The sequence below is a fragment of the Styela clava genome, chromosome 1, assembly GCF_964204865.1.
Source record: "Styela clava chromosome 1, kaStyClav1.hap1.2, whole genome shotgun sequence".
NCBI classification, from domain to species: Eukaryota; Metazoa; Chordata; class Ascidiacea; order Stolidobranchia; family Styelidae; genus Styela; species Styela clava.
In genome coordinates, this window is record NC_135250.1 from 574,133 (window position 1) to 593,204 (window position 19,072).

The 19,072-nt window shown below is 35.7% G+C and overlaps 1 protein-coding gene across 1 annotated transcript; it reads left to right on the plus strand.

Annotated features, from left to right (window-relative positions):
- Nucleotides 1–2: 2 nt before the first annotated feature.
- Nucleotides 3–5,053, plus strand: LOC120341764 (uncharacterized). The gene has a single exon (XM_078115797.1). The coding sequence runs from the start codon at nucleotides 20–22 to the stop codon at nucleotides 1,187–1,189; it is 1,170 nt and encodes a 389-aa protein (XP_077971923.1). The 5' UTR covers nucleotides 3–19; the 3' UTR covers nucleotides 1,190–5,053.
- Nucleotides 5,054–19,072: the final 14,019 nt, after the last annotated feature.

The window sequence follows — 19,072 nt, forward strand, 5'->3', positions numbered from 1 at the left end:
ATTTGATATAGTAATTTAAATGAAAGACAAACCGCATGCTTGTGAAATATGTGGGAAAGATTTTGCATGGACAAGTTATTTGAAAAAGCACATGCGATCACATACTGGTGAAAAACCTTATTTCTGTAATATATGTGAGAAAGCTTTTGCATGGTCAGGTACTTTGAAAAATCACATCCGAACCCATACCAGGGAAAAACCCTATGCTTGTGAAATATGTGGGAAAGATTTTGCAAGATCAGATTACTTAAAATGCCATGTAAAATGCCATTCCAAAGAAAAACCTTATGCTTGTGAAATATGTGGGAAAGATTTTGCAGAGAAAACTAATTTGAAAAAGCACATGCGATCACATACAGGTGAAAAACCCTTTGTCTGTAAAATATGTGAGAAAACTTTTGCATGGTCAGGTACTCTAAAAAACCACATCCGAACCCATACCAGGGAAAAACCTTATGCTTGTGGAATATGTCGGAAAGAATTTGCAAGATCAGATAACTTAAAATGTCATGTAAAATGCCATTCCAAAGAAAAACCTTATGCTTGTGAAATATGTAGGAAATATTTTGCCAGAACAGGTAGTTTGAAAAAGCACACGCAAATTCATACTGGAGAAAAACCTCATGTTGGTGAAAAGCCCTATTTTTGTGAGATATGTCCGAAAGATTTTGCATGGCCAAGTGATTTAAAATACCACATGCGAACCCATACAGGAGAAAAACCTTATGCATGTGAAATATGTGAGAAAGATTTTGCCAGTAAGAGTAATATGAAAAACCACATGCGAATTCATACTAAAGAAAAGCCTTATACTTGTGAGGTTTGTGGGAAGGATTTTGCACGGTCATCTATTTTGAAGTTGCACATGCGAACCCATACTGGAGAAAAACCTTATGCTTGTGAAATATGTGGAAAAGATTTTGCAAGATTAGGTGGCTTGCATACACACAGGCGAACTCATACTGGTGAAAAACCATATGCATGTAGAATATGTGGGAAAAATTTTGCGTGGTCAAGTTCTTTAAAATGCCACACAAAGACACATAGTAGAGATTTTGCAAGGCGTGATACTTTGAAAAGCCACATGCAAATTCATACTAGAGAAAAACTTCATGATTGTAATGTATGTGGAGAAGATTTTTCAAGATCTGATTATTTGAAGAGACACATGAACACTCATATTGTGTAAAACCCGTTTTTGAATATTTTTTAAAAAGGGATATCTGCATTCTATTCTCCTGCCATTCCTCGCAGCACTCTGGTTGTCGCTTATTTTGTTATTGAATGACTTAGGCATCTCCTGACAAGCAGTGCTTAATCGAAGAACAGATCGCCATGGGCAATGAGCCAAGTGTTTTTTGGGTGCCATACAAAAGAACTTTTAAATTCAAGTTAAATGTAATTATTAATTCAATGTAATGCATCAAATAACGGGTGGATGTACATTAAAGTGAATGACTATGACAATGTGACGATAGCCCACGAAAATCATTTTGATTTATCTCCCGTAACCTATTGTGACAAATACGAGTTATGACATGCCAATAATAAATGCGAGAACGCAACTACAGTGATCACTTTCTCAGTTTTGGTGCGCCATTTTGCCGTCGTACCCAAAAGTATCAATGGAAGCATTACATGGTATTGTTCTATTCACCTCCACATATCTTTGTGAAAGTGAATTTTTTGCTCCCGTTCATATCAAAACCAAGGTTCGTAACCAACTAAACTACGAAGACGAAACGCGTCCGTCATTACGCGTATTTCAAGACTTGCTTCTGATATGCAACAGCAGAAATCCCATCAAGTGTATTCGATTTGCAAAATAAATTAAAACGTCCACTAGTTTGGTGTTATTTTTGACTCGGTTAAATCTGTATGGAACGTTAGGTTGCTGTTTAAGCTATAAACTAAATTTCAAATAGAAAAACTTCTGAGGGGTCAAAGACAAAAAAGTTGAAAACCACTGCAATAAACCAAACGCAAAAGAATCCTAATATCAGAACTTCAAAATCGGATATTTGACGCAATCACACGTTTGTTAAATTTTCAGTGTAGAATGTACTTTTCCGTAGCACAATAATCAATCCATGACAACATATTTTAATCTAATTGCGTTCATGGTAACTCGCGGTTGCATCGACTTACGACAAGAACTGCCAAACTGCTTCGACGACATACTAACTAAAATTACTTCCAATCGAAGAAGTAGTTCCAACCTGTTCATACCTTTTATGAGTACATCTGTGAGCCAGCATGCCTTGTGTTATACTGGGCCCAAGCTGTGGAATTCTCTCCCCTTGAATTTGAAGACATTGAAATCCAAAAAATCTTTTCAGAAAAAAGTCAAGTCCTACTTGGTATCAAAATATTAAAATTTATTATTAGAATCACACTGTTATATATTTTTCGTATGTAATTAGCTACAACTTCAAAAGAAAGACCATGACATAAGTTGGGACACTCAGCACTTGCACATACTTATTGTTTTCATGAGAATGTTGAACAGCCATAACATTGTTATTGTCTCGGGGATTGCTAATTTATTTTTGAACAAGCAGTTGAGCTCTCTTCATCTGTTTTGCATTCTAGTTGGCCATTTATTTTGTTCTATAGCATAAGATTTTCCCTAATATGGCTGTTCACATTCTGATATCTGCATGCGCATGTTTCCTTTTCTTTCAATGTTGGGTTTCTGATATTCCACATGCGTGAACTTTGTTTTCTATTTGGGTGGTGTGATTCTTTGTGAGGGTTGTAGACAGTATAATTAATCTCCTGTACCTAATATTGTAATTAGGTGACCAGTCGAGGTATATTTGGATTCTCCCCTATTGTTTCGGAGATTACTAATTAATTTTGAACAAGCAGTTGAGCTCTCCCCATCTGTTTTGCACTCTAGTTGGCCATTTATTTTGTTCTATAGCATAAGATTTTCCTTAATATGGCTGTTCACATTCTGATATCTGCATGCGCATGTTTCCTTTTTTTTCAATGTCGGGTTTCTGATATTCAACATGCGTGAACTTTGTTTTCTGTTTGGGTGGTGTGATTCTTTGTGAGGGTTGTAGACGGTATAATTTAACTCCTGTACCTAATATTGTAATTAGGTGACCAGTCGAGGTATATTTGGATTCTCCCCTACATTTTAACTTGCTGTAGTACTATATGCTGTGTCCTGCGTGTGTACAAAGTTTTTATCCTTGGTCAAATTTATGCTGTGTATAGCATGCAAATGCGTAAGGGTTAGTGTGATGTTAATGACTAATGAAGATAATGGCATACATGTGTGTGGTTTGACCGACATCGAAAGGTTTTTGCATGGTTTGTTATCTTGTGTCCCAACCACAATCTCTTCTTTCTCAGGTCTTTCAACTAGCAGTCTAATGATATTTAATTAATATTAATCAATATTTACACAATTCAACAACTTCCACTCAAAGGTGTAGGGTAGTTTTCTATTGATTCCTTATTTGCAATCATTGAATATTGTACTCGCAGATATATTTTTCGTTTTTCAGGACGTCATGATGATCAATTTAAATGCTATCTATGTCAACATGAAAGGTGTATACATCAACAAAACTTGCAGACTGATGAATCATCCGTGATGAATTTGAACTGACCGCAGGGATCAACAACCTCAATTAAAGTTACTTGCCTATAATCCATGACCCTGGAAACCTTACTTGAACCTTAAACACCATATATATTCCCTTAACCAATTTTCCTACCTCTGTATCATACCGCCCTAATTAATTATGATCACTGGTACTGTTATTGATTAATAGTATTTAAAATAATTTGGCTTGTTGTGGCTTCTATTTGATGAGTGAAGCAGGTATAGCCCACCTCTTCATACATCCAACTTGGCAATTCTGATTGGGCAATTTGGCATTAGGTGACTCCAATTATAATCAGCTTGACGATATCTTTTCTATCCACAATACATTACTCTTGTTGACTAATTCGGTATCCAATTTGGCAATCCTCATAAAATTATTAATTTGGTGTGGCAAAAGAATTTCATTTTTTTTTATTTGTTTGTATATTTTCCTTCCTCTTTACTTTCAAGTCTCGCTTTTTTCACTTCCGACAGTATAATGTCTCGATGATTGTGTGTGTGTGTGTTCGTGCCTTAATTACTTTTTTTTTACTTTTGTGTGAGCGAACACGTACTACTTCTTTTATCAATACCTTTCCATCTAAAATCTGTACGTTTCAAACCTTACTCTAGGTTTTGTTCGCTTTCCCGATTCTATAATCAGTTACTTTTGTTTTTATCTATTTTTTTCATCGTCTATTGCTGATTATGGAGTCGAAATAAACTTATACTTAAGAAGAAAGCATTTTTCCACGGCCATCTGCGAACATAATAATGTGAGGATATATTGCCCGATTACATTCAGATTTGATATCTATTTTTTGCAATCTTGCGAATTTGTTATCGCCTTCAGAAAAATCCTACTATCTGCTTTAAATTTCCATAATGTACAACTTGATATTTAGTACTTGAAAATATATTTAAAGTATATCAGTAAATCAAAAATACATATTCATCGCCTCGAAATTTTGGCGGACAACTTCTGATGTACCGTATTTCCCGGCGAATAAGTCTACCCAGTAAATAAGACAAGGCTCGTTTTAAGCCTGAAAAATGAGTTTTTGCATATCACCTGCCAATAAGACGGGTAGTAAAATCACGTGCGAAGCGGTCGCCGCGTTTGCGCATTGGTTAATATAGCGAAATATTTAATCTATAACTACAGAGATTCGAACTGTCTTTCAGTTTCAATCTAACTGTGTTCAATGTAACTCGCGATTGTGTCCACCATATAAAAAATGTATATATGAAACATACATATTCATAACCTCGAAATCTCCACAAAACGAAATGTGTTGCTTTATTGATCTAATTGTGATCAATTTAATCTGCGATTGCGACATTATAAATAGTATCACTGCTCCAAATTACATGTTGTCCCACCGAGTACAACTCATTTCAAATTACCGTAATTACAGTATTATACATATATCATAGTCGCGTCGAGCCCTGCCGGTTATTGTGCTTGGCAATGTATAAAAATCATCTTGAATCTGTCATCCTAAAATAAACTTGAATGGTGTTTACGATGCCTCTTTTCAATCAAAAAAATTTGGGCCACGTATTCATTCCTTTATTTATCGCAGTCTGTTGTCACAAAAACAATTGACGATTTTCACAAATTGCAATCCCACGTGTATCGGTAATAGCCCTTCACTCGTGATGCACACCTAAATGCGACAACTTCAAATATGATAATCACAGCATTGAAATTCCAGATTCACAGCGCGAGAATGCTGACTTATTTAAACTAACCTGATGAGGACGTGGGGGATGCTTTTGCTGAAGGTATTTTATGGTCCAAATTGAATTATGAAAATTATCATACTCGCCTAATAAGACGATCTCCCCCCAAAATCTTGGGTCTAGAAAAGCAACTTATTCGCCGGGAAATACGGTAAGTGTCGCATGTACATCACTCGTTTTTCAATTTTCTCCAAATTTCAATGATTTTTTCTGTTGCATAACATATTTGTGATCCTTTAAATCTGTGCTTGTGTTGATGAAATGATAGCAATACTACTCAGAAAATACCATGACCATCCGTGGACACAAAGTGCCTGATTATATTTTGATTCATATATTGTGAATTCGACAAATCTGAGCTGTTCGTACAACACTTACGGTGCTCCATTACTACTGTACGTACCAATGTGGAGACAACAAAGCAAAGAATCCTAAGGGAAATTGCCCTGGTATGTATACTGCAGTGGCGAACTTTTGCGATTTGCATTGTCTGAAAAAGCGCTTTTAATCGGTCGCGGACTATCATAAAACAAAACTTATGGTGTTCTCCATTTTATTTTAGTATTTTGTATTGCTCTTTTCAATTTAGAAAATCTGGGTTGACACCTACCAGAAAAATTTATTCCTCGCTGTTCGAACTCGCGAGAAACACCACTTAGGTAGCTAATGACGTGTGTGCCGACTCGCGTTTTCCTCGGAAATCTAGAAGTGAGTAGTGAAATCCAATCGTTTGATTAAGCGACGCACAAGTGACCTGTCGCGTCACGTATTACCAAATTTCCGAATAGTAAATTGCTATTCTAATATATGCCCAGTTCTACTCAGTAACCGGTAATTATTAACTTGGCTGATATTGGCCCGTAGTGAATTTCTGGCTCGTTGTAGACTCATTCAAACGCTCTCCACAGACTCGGAAACACTGGTCATGCTGTAGCTTGTGCGTATAAAAATACACTTTGCATGGATTGAAACTATAATTTTGTAAAGAAAAACCTCATGCTTGTGGAAGAGATTTTTTAACTCTTGGTAATTTGAAAGGCCACATGCAAAGTCATACTGGGGAAAAGCTTTTGCAAGTACAAGTAATCTAAAAAACCACATGCTTGTGAAATATGATTGTGGGAAAGAATTAGCCAGGTCAAATATTTTGAAATACCATACGCTATCACATAATGTAGCAAAGCCTCATGCTTGTGAAATATGTGGGAAAGGTTTCGCCCGTAAAACTGGTTTGAATTATCATACGCTAACCCATACTGGAGAAATGGAATATGTGGAAAAGATACAGATGGACTGCCCGAATAGAACTGTCGTGGTATAAATATTGAATATGTGTTGAGTCCATACGCAGGCGGAGTGCTGAAAGAAGCTCAACTCAAGCCTACCTGGTGTGTGTGATGTCACAATTGGTACAGTATTGAATCACCTGTGACGACATTAGGGAGGTCTCATATGAATGGGGTTGATCGTTATAATTTTTAAATTGATTGTCTTCTCTATTTTTCAATTGTGATTCAAACGATGATAACAAAAGTTTAAACTCTTTCTACGCATCTCGGGTACAATCTCGCAAAAGTTCTGCGACGCCCTAGAAAATTTTAAACGACGCGCCCAGAATGCAGTGTTTCCCAAACTGTGAGTCTATTTTCCGGGATCGCCTAATTTCTGTCAAACATGCGCACACAAGTGAGTAGGATTTAAAAGTTGGAAAGCGAAATTTGTTCTAGTCAGCAGGTTCCGTAAAAGTGCTTAACTTCGGATTTTTCAGCAATAACCCAACCATTTATTGTCCAAACGGCTTCATTTGGCGATTGCCGAGGTTTCCATCAGTTGCGAAAGCGCTTTGTTAATTCGGGCCCGTGTCTAAATTCTACGAGTAGGCTACATGTTTTGTCCACATGCAGAACGTTTCGATTTAATGAAAATTGAGGTCGCGAAAAAATATGTTTGGGAACCACTGCCATGAAGCATGCTATTCAGATATTACCGGTACTCATTTCATTTTTACTTCCTTTATATTTAAAATAATACGCATTGCGTCAGGACATCTTCTGACAAGCACTGCTACAGAGTTGCTAATTTCAGACTTTCAATTGTGAGAAACAAAGTATAAAAAAAAATAGTCAAAAAGCAATGAGTTCACTGAGTTTCGTCAAAATTTGATTTTCTTGGAAACAAAGTTATAATAGTAAAATCATGCGCCCGCACTTGTGGGCGTCATGTACTCTGTCATGTTAGGGTACTTGCCTTGTCATTATTTCAAAAGCTATTGCCGGTTATCCCATGGGGACCATGTATTTGTAATTGATTCATTTTGGTGAATCAATTATTCGTTTCTTATTATTTAGAAATCTATTGCTACTGTGTACTGTGTATATACCGTTTCCTGAAAATAAGACTGGGTCTCATTTCAATTTTTTCTGAAATATAACACTAGGGCTTATTTTGGGGGAATGTCTTATATTTTCGTTTATCAAAAACAAAATTACAAAGTAGAGAATTACAAAATTATCAAATATACAAAATATGAAAACCGGGTAAGACCAGTGTGGTCCAAACCCTGTCATGCTGATACATTCCGTGCGGCTCACAGAATCATTTTAGCGTATATTTGTATCTAATGGAGGAACGTTTTTGAGTTTTTTTCAGCTATTCCAACTGGGGTTGTGATCCCGAGATTCAAACCCTTTTTCTAACGCTTTGTAAACACTCCTCTGTTTACAGGCGTCGGTCATGTGAGAGTATTGACGAAACGCAGAGCCGACTTAACGCCGCGCAATCCATTTTTTTTAGCTACGTCCTGAAATACCAACTTAGACGAACTTGGCTGGTATTTGACGATGTCACTAAGCTTGCTTACGCTGCAAGTTTTTAAACTACTCAATATAACAATTCGTAATAAAATGAGTGTCGCAAGAAAGGTGACATAAGGAAAACACGGCGGAAACGTATTTCCTTGCCCATCATACAGTGTCTGGTTTGATTTTAAGTAATATCTGTCACGAATAAATATCATTTCTAAAAGAACGCCACCCATGCAACATAATAATAGTCTGATTGGAAGGGTGAACTCTCGTTGTTTATTAAATTTAAAGTAAGTGAACTCTCTGAATAAACTTCTATCTATCTATCTATCTATCCGACTACAAATTACACATGAGGGTGCACCAAATTCTTCAGTGCTTACAGCACCAAAGGGGCTTAATCCGCCCCTGATTGTATCTTACCATATTTATATATATTACATTTTCACTATACTATTCAGCATTACTGTTAAAAGTCGTCGGCTCTTTGCGGATCACGAATCATTGAGGCAAATAGAGCAACATATTCGAATTCGGTTCATCAAGATTTGAAAACCCCGCCGACTCTTTTATATGTTACTTATGGATACCACGTTTCCCCGAAGATAAGACTGGGTCTTATTTCAATTTTCTAACACTAGGGCTTATTTTCGGGAGATGTCTTTTTTTTTTATTTATCAAATACAAAATTACAAAATAATTACGAGATTTTCAAACATGCAAAATATGAAAACCGATATCCATTTACTCATAAATAACACGTTTTTATTTAAAATAAATGCTAAACATAGCTTATCAATCTTTGAATCGTGTAGAAAAGATTTTTTGCTATCGTCCAGCTCAAAAAATAATTTTGCGTTATTAACTAGGTCTTATTTTAAGCCGCGAGCTTATATTAAAATGATTTTTGAAATTCAGGCTAGTTCTTATTTTCGGGGAAACATGGTACATGTACTGTTAAGAATTATTGTTAAAAGTTTTTCGGCGTATTGTGGGACTTTCACCTCAAATGTATGTATAAGGGTTGGGCAAAATTTTTCAATAGAAGAGCAAGTCAGAAATATGTGAGAGCCGCATTATTTTTAAAATTAATAATATTAGAATACTATGAATTGACAAAAACTTTACACAAAAGTATAATGACAATATCGCGAAGTATATATTCTGCAAACGCCTAATGAATTAAAAAAACTGTTACGCTACGGTTTCTCTTAGTGAAATTTGGATAATATATAACCAATGAGCACATATATATACATATGCTCATTGATATAACTATTGCCAGCGAGAAGAACCGCAACAAAACTCCGGCGAGCCGCGGTTTGCCCACCGTTGGCATATACTAATACTACGGTGACATACATAGCCAAGGATGTTGGTGTTCCCTTGTGATGTGGCATGTATGTTTATTCGTCTCGTGAAGGCAATATAAAAGAGTTAGTATTTGAAAATACAGAAAACGGAATTTATGCACAAGACCATACGGCCTAAAACACGAATGTGCGGCTTACACCCTTTTTGATATGTATAGAATATTATAAATCGAATATATACAATATGGTCCTGTATGCAAGGTGGTGGGTAACAGAGGTAAGAATGAAGTATACAAAACTGTGCGTACAATAGAGTTTGTAGGACAAAACAACATCTATAAATAGAGACACAACACAACATGAAACACACTGCATGTAAACATAGTGATAAAATTAAGAATTTGGATGTGAATACAACGTCATTGAGTGATGATACCACACACTGTAAATCGGGGGAATGATCAAGTTTTAGGGATGTGTACATATATGGCATGCACCACTCAAGTGTGATAGTGTTATAAGTCGTCTATGATTGTTTTGGCGCAAATGTCACCCCACAAGTTATGGTGAAATATGATAATGTTATGTATCAAATTCTATCAATTTACTCGCTCTTTTGAGGTATTTTTCTAATTCTAAATTTAGCCAAAACTCAAAGAAGTTTTTTTGGAATGGAGATTCAAAATGAAAAAAATAGGACTTAATAAAAAGCATTTCCACATAACCTATTATGATCGGATTTCAGCCAGAAGATTAGAAAGGTATAGAAGTACAGTGCGATAGAGAATAATAAATTATAAAGAGCAGCACTTTTACCATGCCATGGATTTTCCAAAGTTAATAAAAATAATAATGGAATATGATGGTATTCTGGGATGAAGAGAAGAAAATGTTTAATTTGTGATAGGCAACAATAATGGGAAGAAATTGAACAGCATAAACTCAAACAAAAACCACTGTTTGCTGCATTAAAGTTCTATTGTATTTTACTATCTATAACTTGAATTGCTGTTCTTTTGTCTAATTAAGATGATAATAAAATTAAAATTGATCTAGTTATTAAATCAGTCCATTGTTCCATATTGAATCCGGGTGAAGTAGCATGTGGAGTTATTGAATATGCCATATGGTCTGTGGTGTCTGATGATCTTGACATTTTCTTGATAGTTCTTCCAATCCAAATAATCTACAGTTCTTCATTTCTGTGTTGAATACACCTTTGAAAATAATCTCCGAAACAGTAATATATTCAAAGCAGATGAATTTGCTGATATGATGATAATATATATTGTTTGAGTTTGGCAGAAATTCAGAGTTTGATTTTACCTTTTTGATGTCATTGAGTAGGGAATTCGAAGCTTTTAGTCCAAATACTGCAATTGATTTTTGTGAAATACTTTTACTGACGAATGGAATAAAAAAAACTTATTTATTTATGTTTGAATTTGGGTTTGCTCGGAACAGGCTGGACGGAAGTTATCCAATGTAGCAAGAGAACATCATAGTACATGGTTCGAATTCAGCTAAATCCACAAGTCGTAGTAGTCTATGCTCTTTAAATAAGTCATCAATTTATTTGCGATTTCCTCTATGAAAAACTCTTTTAATAAAACGATTGCAAACACTTTGAATTTTTCTGAGAATGAATGGGAATGGTATTTTTTCATTCTTTTTTTTTGTAGTACAGATCTGTTTTTGCCATGTATACTTTTTGCAATTTACCGGGTGTTATTTTAATGCGCCCATATAGATCTTTACATTTCAGTATCATTATGTGAGAACTTTAATTTTGCGCAGGGTTCATCTCTCTTTGGTGTGTTTTAATGATGGGAAGCTTAAATTCCGCGTGGAAACCTGTCATAACCTTATAAACCGCGTGGAAAAAAACAACGGAATAATTCACAGTGGTAAATATTAACGTAATCCTGGTGTTATTGCAACGACGGAGATTACACTCCTATAGTTAATAAAGTACTGGCTAATTAATTTCATACCCGACATGGACTGATAACCGGACAGAAGGCTGTCGGAGACCGCCGACTTATCGATCTAGCGGCGTGTATCCTTCGCTCTAACTAAATAGCGACACCGCGTGTCCCATCACTGAATAATCAATAACTCGCTAATTATACCACATAATTCGTCCAAAATCACCTCACTTTCGTGAGATATCGCGAGTGTCAAAAATACAGACAAATACTTATCATCATAATTACCGATGGACCTTTCCTCGAGCATCGACATCCTTGTTTACCTCGTGACATTGGCCAATCAGCATGATGTGAAAAGTGATGTAACAATGCTCCCTTTTCGCATCCGCCCAGACACCATTATCACTCAGATTTTCGGGCGTGGTCGTAAACATTACCTCGTTTTCGCGTTTTTTTGATTCTATTCGTTAGTTTTCAGTTGTGTTTCGGAAATTTAAATATAAATCAGATAATTCAATGATCACGCTGTCTTCTTGGGAGTTTTGATTTAATTGCAGTAAAAAAAATTAGTGTAGAAATAGCTGTGATAGACTAGGCTAAAATTCTTTACTGGTACTTTCAAAAAACGGATTGTTGTATGCGTGGAATCATAATGATTGTTTGAAACACATATCCCATTTTACGGTGCCAACTTGCAAAACCACTCAATGTTCCACCTGAAACTAAAAAAAGTTCTGTGCATATTTTCAGTAAGAAACTGAAAAAATATTTCCTACTGAAATATTCTAACTTGTCCTAATATCTGTAGTTTAATTAATATGCCTTTAGAACTGTGTTGAAAACTGCATTATATAAATTACTACATTACTATAAATTTAACTGTTTCATATAAACACTGCACACTGAGGGTCATAGCCCTTTTTTCCAACTCATGTATATATGTATATAGGTAATAAAATTGCTGTCCTCTTTTCTTTCATTGGCATCAATTTGATGATTTCTATGTTCGACTTTAAAAGCCATTGTTATTGATATTTCTATCTTTTGAATTATTGCTAAACATGTCATAATATGATTGGCTCATTGTTATTTTCATTTCTCCATGTAATTGAGTATAAAATCTTGCTCCCTTGATCCATATAGTACTGCCTAATATACTGTAGTTAACATTTTTATGTCATTGAAAGTTATTGTGGTATTACTGATGAACTGCATAGTTATTGCATATTTAATTGTGGATCATATATTAATATTCTAGCTCCAAGTATGCATAAATACTTATAAATGATAGTAGCCCATTTGTTAATTAATTTAATAACCTTTATATATTGTGAAAAAGTGATTAACTGCAATAATAATTGCATATTTAATTGTTCATATTCAACTGTGGATCATATATTAACTACTATTCTATTTCAAAAGTATGTATTAATACTTAAGAATGTTGGTAGCCACTTTTAATTTAATAACCTTTTTATATCATGAACTAATTAAGGTGTCAAATGAGAGTATCGGTCGGAGACCAAAGACTTATCGATCAAAACTGCGGTTTCGATTCATGACTCTATAGTGACACCGTGTGTCCAAACACCAATTAATTAATAGCTCCCTAATTATACGACATAACTTTACCAAAACCAATAGCCATCTGGTCCGTGAAATGATGAACGCACATGCAAAATTGAATTGGGTGGAGATTAAACCCCGCTTTCTCGAGATATCGCTTGCATCTAACAGACAGACAAACAGACAAAGATCGATAAACAAGATCGACAAGTAATGATATTTTTTACATCATGCACTCGGTCTATTACTGAATCTGTGATAATATTATTTTTCGTCCTTGGTATTCATTTTTGATCCCGGTCTGTGTCCAATAACAAAAAATTATGCTTTTCGTGAAAATTTTTCCATTAGACATGTCCGGCTTCAACCAACACATGACCTTTCTAAATCCTAAATTGCCCTTAGTAACTTCCATAATACCATTAAATTGCCGACTCGTTTCCCTTTTTCCTCGTATTTATTTTTTATATATTTATATTTAATCTCATTTGTATCCACCTATGATAAACTTATATATAGCACATACACAAGGGTCGGGAGCCTAGATGACTTTAATCGGTCTTGCACACCGAACCGCACAAGGCAAAAATCCATTACTGTGGAATATTTTCGTTATTGTATTATGTTTATATTAGTGTTGATTTTGTTTTTGTGGCAATAAATCTCTCTCTCTCTCTCTCTTAAAATAAGCCACGAATTCGGGGGTCAAAGGTCGTGGAAAGATCGATAAGTAACGATCGAGATCGATAAGTAATAAAATGCCTCGCCTACTGGTGTATGCAGACAAGTTGTTTCTAACAGTTTATCCGTGTAGCCGTGTTGTTCCCGGGTCATGACGGTATCGGCAGCTTTAAGGCTTTTACAGGTCTGCAGGTAGCGAACGGTACTCGGTGTTTCCAAAGTCGAGATACCGGTACCGGTAAAATTCATATAACTGAATGTTTATTTTGTTTTCTGAGTAGCTTTAGTCTGGTAATGACGGGTACCGGTACCGGTACCTTGTACCGTAAAACCGGCTAACTTTGGATGAAATTTTCAATCGTTTATATTTCGACTAAATTAGGTCATATTGTGCTTCTGCCAGTTTCTATAGTGAGTCCTTATATATTTGAATCAGTTACCATATTCAATCGCGCAATTTAATTTATTTTTTGATTAAAAAATCATGTTTTACGTCAAAGTTGACACTTCGTTTTCGAGCGGCTCAAATCATGACTTCTACTGATGCCAACTTTCTTAAAATGTCGTCATTCGATAGAGGGCGTTATCATGTATATAGAAAAATAGACTGATCGCGAGATGTCGCAGGAGACTCGAGAAAAAGTAAAAATTCAAATAACTTTTTTTTATCAAAATAATAGCATCTGACGCACAAGTTGAACTTGACGTCACTACCTACGAAGGTTACAGATTTGACGTCAGACATTCCGGCGCCGACGAGTTGGCGTAGATTTGAAAATAGCAATGATTTTTTGTTTGATTGGATCAATATTGGCTAACATATACATCAGCAGTTTTCTGTGGATCTTGAATTCATGGCGTCAAATGTTGGAAGTGTAATTTAATTTAGGAAAAATGGCAATTAACGAAAAGCATTTTTGTTCGATTTGACAATTTAATATTCCTCCCTTTGGAACAGCAGCTGGTTCGAAATGGAAAAATTGCGAGCAGTCGTGAAATACTGCGTAATTATAAAATATAAAACCAGCGATAAATTGTCGTAAATGAGTTCGGTTTCATTAATTTATCGAAAGTAATTTAATTCAAAGTTGCCTATTGCCAAATCGGTCGGTCATGATTTATGCGCGACCAACATTTAAGTAGGTCAATTTCATAAAAAACCGTCATATGAATGCTCAATAACATTTATCGTGCGACTAGTTACGACGTGGAGTTACTGGTATCAAAACATTATCGGCTATAATAAAAATCAGCTTTGATCGGTGAATATTCGGATCTAAAGTTACGATAATAGAAAATGAAACGAGACGTTTTAGATTAAAACAACTTGAAAGTGCTGCACCTCTACGGACGTCATTATCGTCGTCGCTTCCGACATGGATTGAACATCGGCATTTATGCAACGACGTAAAGCGTGTTTGTCTTCACACGCACACTTTTCGCTTGAGTTGTGGTGCCGCAGAAAGCTGATTCCCGATCCGAAGTTAGATATTTAGTGGCGTAGTGAAAAATGAGACAATCAAGACAAAAAAAAATGATCTGATCGACGAGAAAATTAAATGCATGTACAGAGAATAACATCAATGTAATGTATTAGAAGTTTGACGCGAGTCGGACAACAAATGGCTGAGTAATTGATTAAAGCAGGGCTTCCCAAACTAGGGGCAGCGAAACGAATTTTAGGGGCCGCAAAGAGAGCACCAATTTTACACAAAGTACTATATCTATTGTACTTTTTCAGACTCTTGATTCGAAATACAATTATTAAAAATATTGTGGAACAAAAATGTCATGATTCCTAATGAACACATCATCATACTGTGTAAATAAGACAGTGTCTTCAATTTTATTTCGAAAATAACACTAGGGCTTATTTTGGGAATATGTAGAGAATAACGAGATTTTTTATTATGCCAAATATGTATACCGATTTCCATTACTTATAAATAGCACGTCTTCATTTAAAATAACTGCTACATATAGATTATTAACCATTTAAAAAGTAGAGAGAGTAGAAATTTCCTGAGTAGAAATTTCTTGCTATCGACTAGGACTCGGTGGTTCTCAAACTTCATTGTATTGTGACGCCCTTCAAAAATATGCTCAAGTTACGACTACCCGTGAAAATACGTATTGATACCTTTCAATAAAAGACTTTTTTTGCAATGAGTTTCATGTGAAGAAACAAACAAAACATAACGACAGTCAGTGAAATCATAATAAATGGGGCTTGGTAGAAAAGCCTGCTTTATATAAAAACGAAATCGCAAAGGGGATAGGAGTCCCAACGCTTTTTGAACAAAGAATCTTTATCTTCAAAAAAATGAATTTTTAGAATTAAACTTTTTTATTGTAACACCATCACAGGTATGATCGATATAATCTTCCCTTTTTTCTGTGAAAGTAGAAAATATGGGTTGTTTGAAAGGTTCATGAATCACAAAATTTCGCGACGTCCTAGCAAAATTGAAACGACGCACTTCCACGGAATTAGGTCTTTTTTAAAGGGGAGCGCTTATATTAAAACAATTTCTAAAATTTAGACTTGGTTTGATTTCGGGGAAACGCAGTAGAATCACCACGCTTGTATAACAATGCATATTCTGATCGTAAGACCCGATTTGCGTGTGCTTGCATAACAATGCCGGCTTTAATAATCGTTAATAAGCTAGCGGTTCCCGAAGGCGATTTGCAAAGTGCACCTCGAAATATGTTTCATATTTTATTTATTTGAATGTTTTATTGTTTCTCATTGTTGCAAATGATGTGTATACGAATCAATTTCATTTTACTGTTCTATGTTGTGTACGCTCTGTTACTTCGGGTTTCCTACATGTAATTTCGTAGGCTGCAGTTTATTTATTTGCTGAACATGAGTGATTTTTTTAGCATTTTGAAGAAAAACCAGGCAGAGATAAGATAAGTACATATTAACGATGACAAAATTGTGTTTTATTATCAGGGAGCATATTTTACATGTAGGTGCGCCATGAGTTTTTCCGGGATCATTTGGCGCCACACAAACCGCTGTCAGTTTGATCAAAAAGAGTGAACAATTCCGTATAAGGACCATGCCATCGGTGGCCAGACATTGTAATTTATCATTTAGGCCTGCATAAACAAAGATTGAGCCAAGGCTGGACTTGCTATGAAGCAAACAGTATTCGCACCCTTACACTGAATAATTGAGTAACGTTAATCTGAATGAATATGTGCTTGTTTTTGTAATTGAGTAGGCCTACTAAAAGTTGAAAAAAAACATTGTCAATAAAACATCAAAAATGCATAATTCGAGCTGTTTAGCATTATTAATGCGAACAAGGGCCGCGGTAAATTTTAATATATTAAAAGGGGCCGCGAGCTCAAAAGTTTGGGAAGCCCTGAATTAAAGTAGGCTACAGTGAAATCATCCAAAGTTGCCCAGTTTTGCGTACCGTATTTTCTCGAAATAACGCCTATCCTGCGAATAGGCCGACTCCCTTAAAACGGCGATTTTATAAAAAATCGCACATAAGCCGGTCCTACGAAACGTTACACGCCGGACGCCTCAAGAAAAACATAGAAAGAGAACAGTATTACTGTTACGCAAACATTTCTCACGTTTATCGTTTCTGCATGTTAGCGAGGGCCGTAGGTGGATTATTACCCGTAACTCTTACTTGTTAATTTATGTTAATAAAGTCTATATTGCTTTTCAATGCGTCGTGATTGTGTCGGGAGTTTAAAATAGAGTTCCTGGATCAGCATAAAACAATTTCCTTTGATCGCCACAGCGGTCCGTTTCAAGGAAAGAAATAACGCTGTATTAACACATTCTTATAAATCGCTACGAATCTTAACACGCCAGACGCTTTAAGAGAGGTGCAGAAAGAAAACAAAATTGCTGTAACAAAAATATTACTCTCGTTTATCATTTCTGTTTGGTAGTGATGGTCGTAGATTCTTACTCGTAACTCATGTTAACTTGTAAATTCATGTTAATTAAGTCTATATTGCTTTCCTTGCGTCGTGATTTGTATTAATGGAAGGGATTGTTGTGGAGAGTTTAAGAGAGTTCCTGAGTCAGCATAAAACAATTTCCTTTGATTGACCACAACGCGGTTAATTTCGATAAGAGTCCTTATCACCGCCCCTTAACGGATAACGTATCGTAAAGGTGATTAAAAGTTGCGCGCCGTTAATTGCCTTTACCGCGATAACACACCAAATAATAACGTTTTCACCACGAAACAACTGGCCGTAAATCGACACTGTTGTTGTTATGTAAAAGAAACACAAGCGAAAACAAACCAATCACAGACTGTACAAGCCATCAGCTGTATGATAAGACAATCCACCTTCACAAGCGATGGTGTGTGTGCGTGCACGCTTGTTATCGTGAGAACTTGGTATGGTTTGAAGCATTTGGAATTACCGGCAAGTCAGCATAATATCATCTTGTGCGGTAAGACGGTCCCGCAACAAATAAACCAACCCACAATTCTAACTTATTATTACTGATAGTTAACTAGTAAAGATTACCAGATTGTTACACCGGTTGAGTTAACGGTATGAGTTTGATTTTTTGTTGCCATTGAAGTTGTTTAAAATTATTAATATACAAATACCGGTATATCCAGTACGGCACACTATACAGATGGAGAGACTTTGAGACGAAGTTGCGCATTGAATTTAAAAGACTATCACCATTGGAATCCTCGGGGAAAAAATAATCAGATCTACCGAAGGAGAATTTTTTTTACCAAAGCGCTTGAGAGAAATGAACAAAAAATGATCGGCGGATCACTGAATTTCAATCGACGCACGCAGGTACGCATCGGCCGTTCCTCTACGCAAACCCTGTCTTGACATGTTTCTCTCATTTTTATTGTTGATAGGATGGCGTGTTAACGACAATAAATGGATCAAAGTAAATGGATCATGGAGCATCGATGTATTCATACATCGGTATTCATTTACGGTATATGAGAATAGTTTATTTCAATGCCACGTCAAGGCAATCATATGCCACAAATGTTAATTTGCGTAAAGATCGGTGAAAAACAAGAATCAAATTAATATAACGCCGCATTGATGCATTCGTATGCCGCAAATGATTAACTTGCGTAATGATTAACTTGCGCAATCGGTGAAAAATAAGAATCAAATTGGCAAAATAATTTAATCCAATGACGCATCGAGGCTTTGATTTTACTATGGAAAGTTGGCGCTCAAATTTAAATAAAAATCTCGAAGTTGAAGAATATCTTAATCCATTGTGCGTTGTGGAAGTCCGAAGAGGCTATGTTAAATTGTTGTAATTACAGGTATTGACGGGCATGCAAAGTTTCACTAATCGATTCGTTTTGACTTCGTTATACGACAATTCAAACGATGTCATGGATTCACAAAAACTTATAAAAAAATCAGTACGACTCCTCGTATTAA

What these genes read in the sequence shown, in the direction of transcription:
- LOC120341764 (XM_078115797.1), top strand. Translation starts at nt 20, where the DNA reads ATGAAAGACAAACCGCATGCTTGTGAAATATGTGGGAAAGATTTTGCA.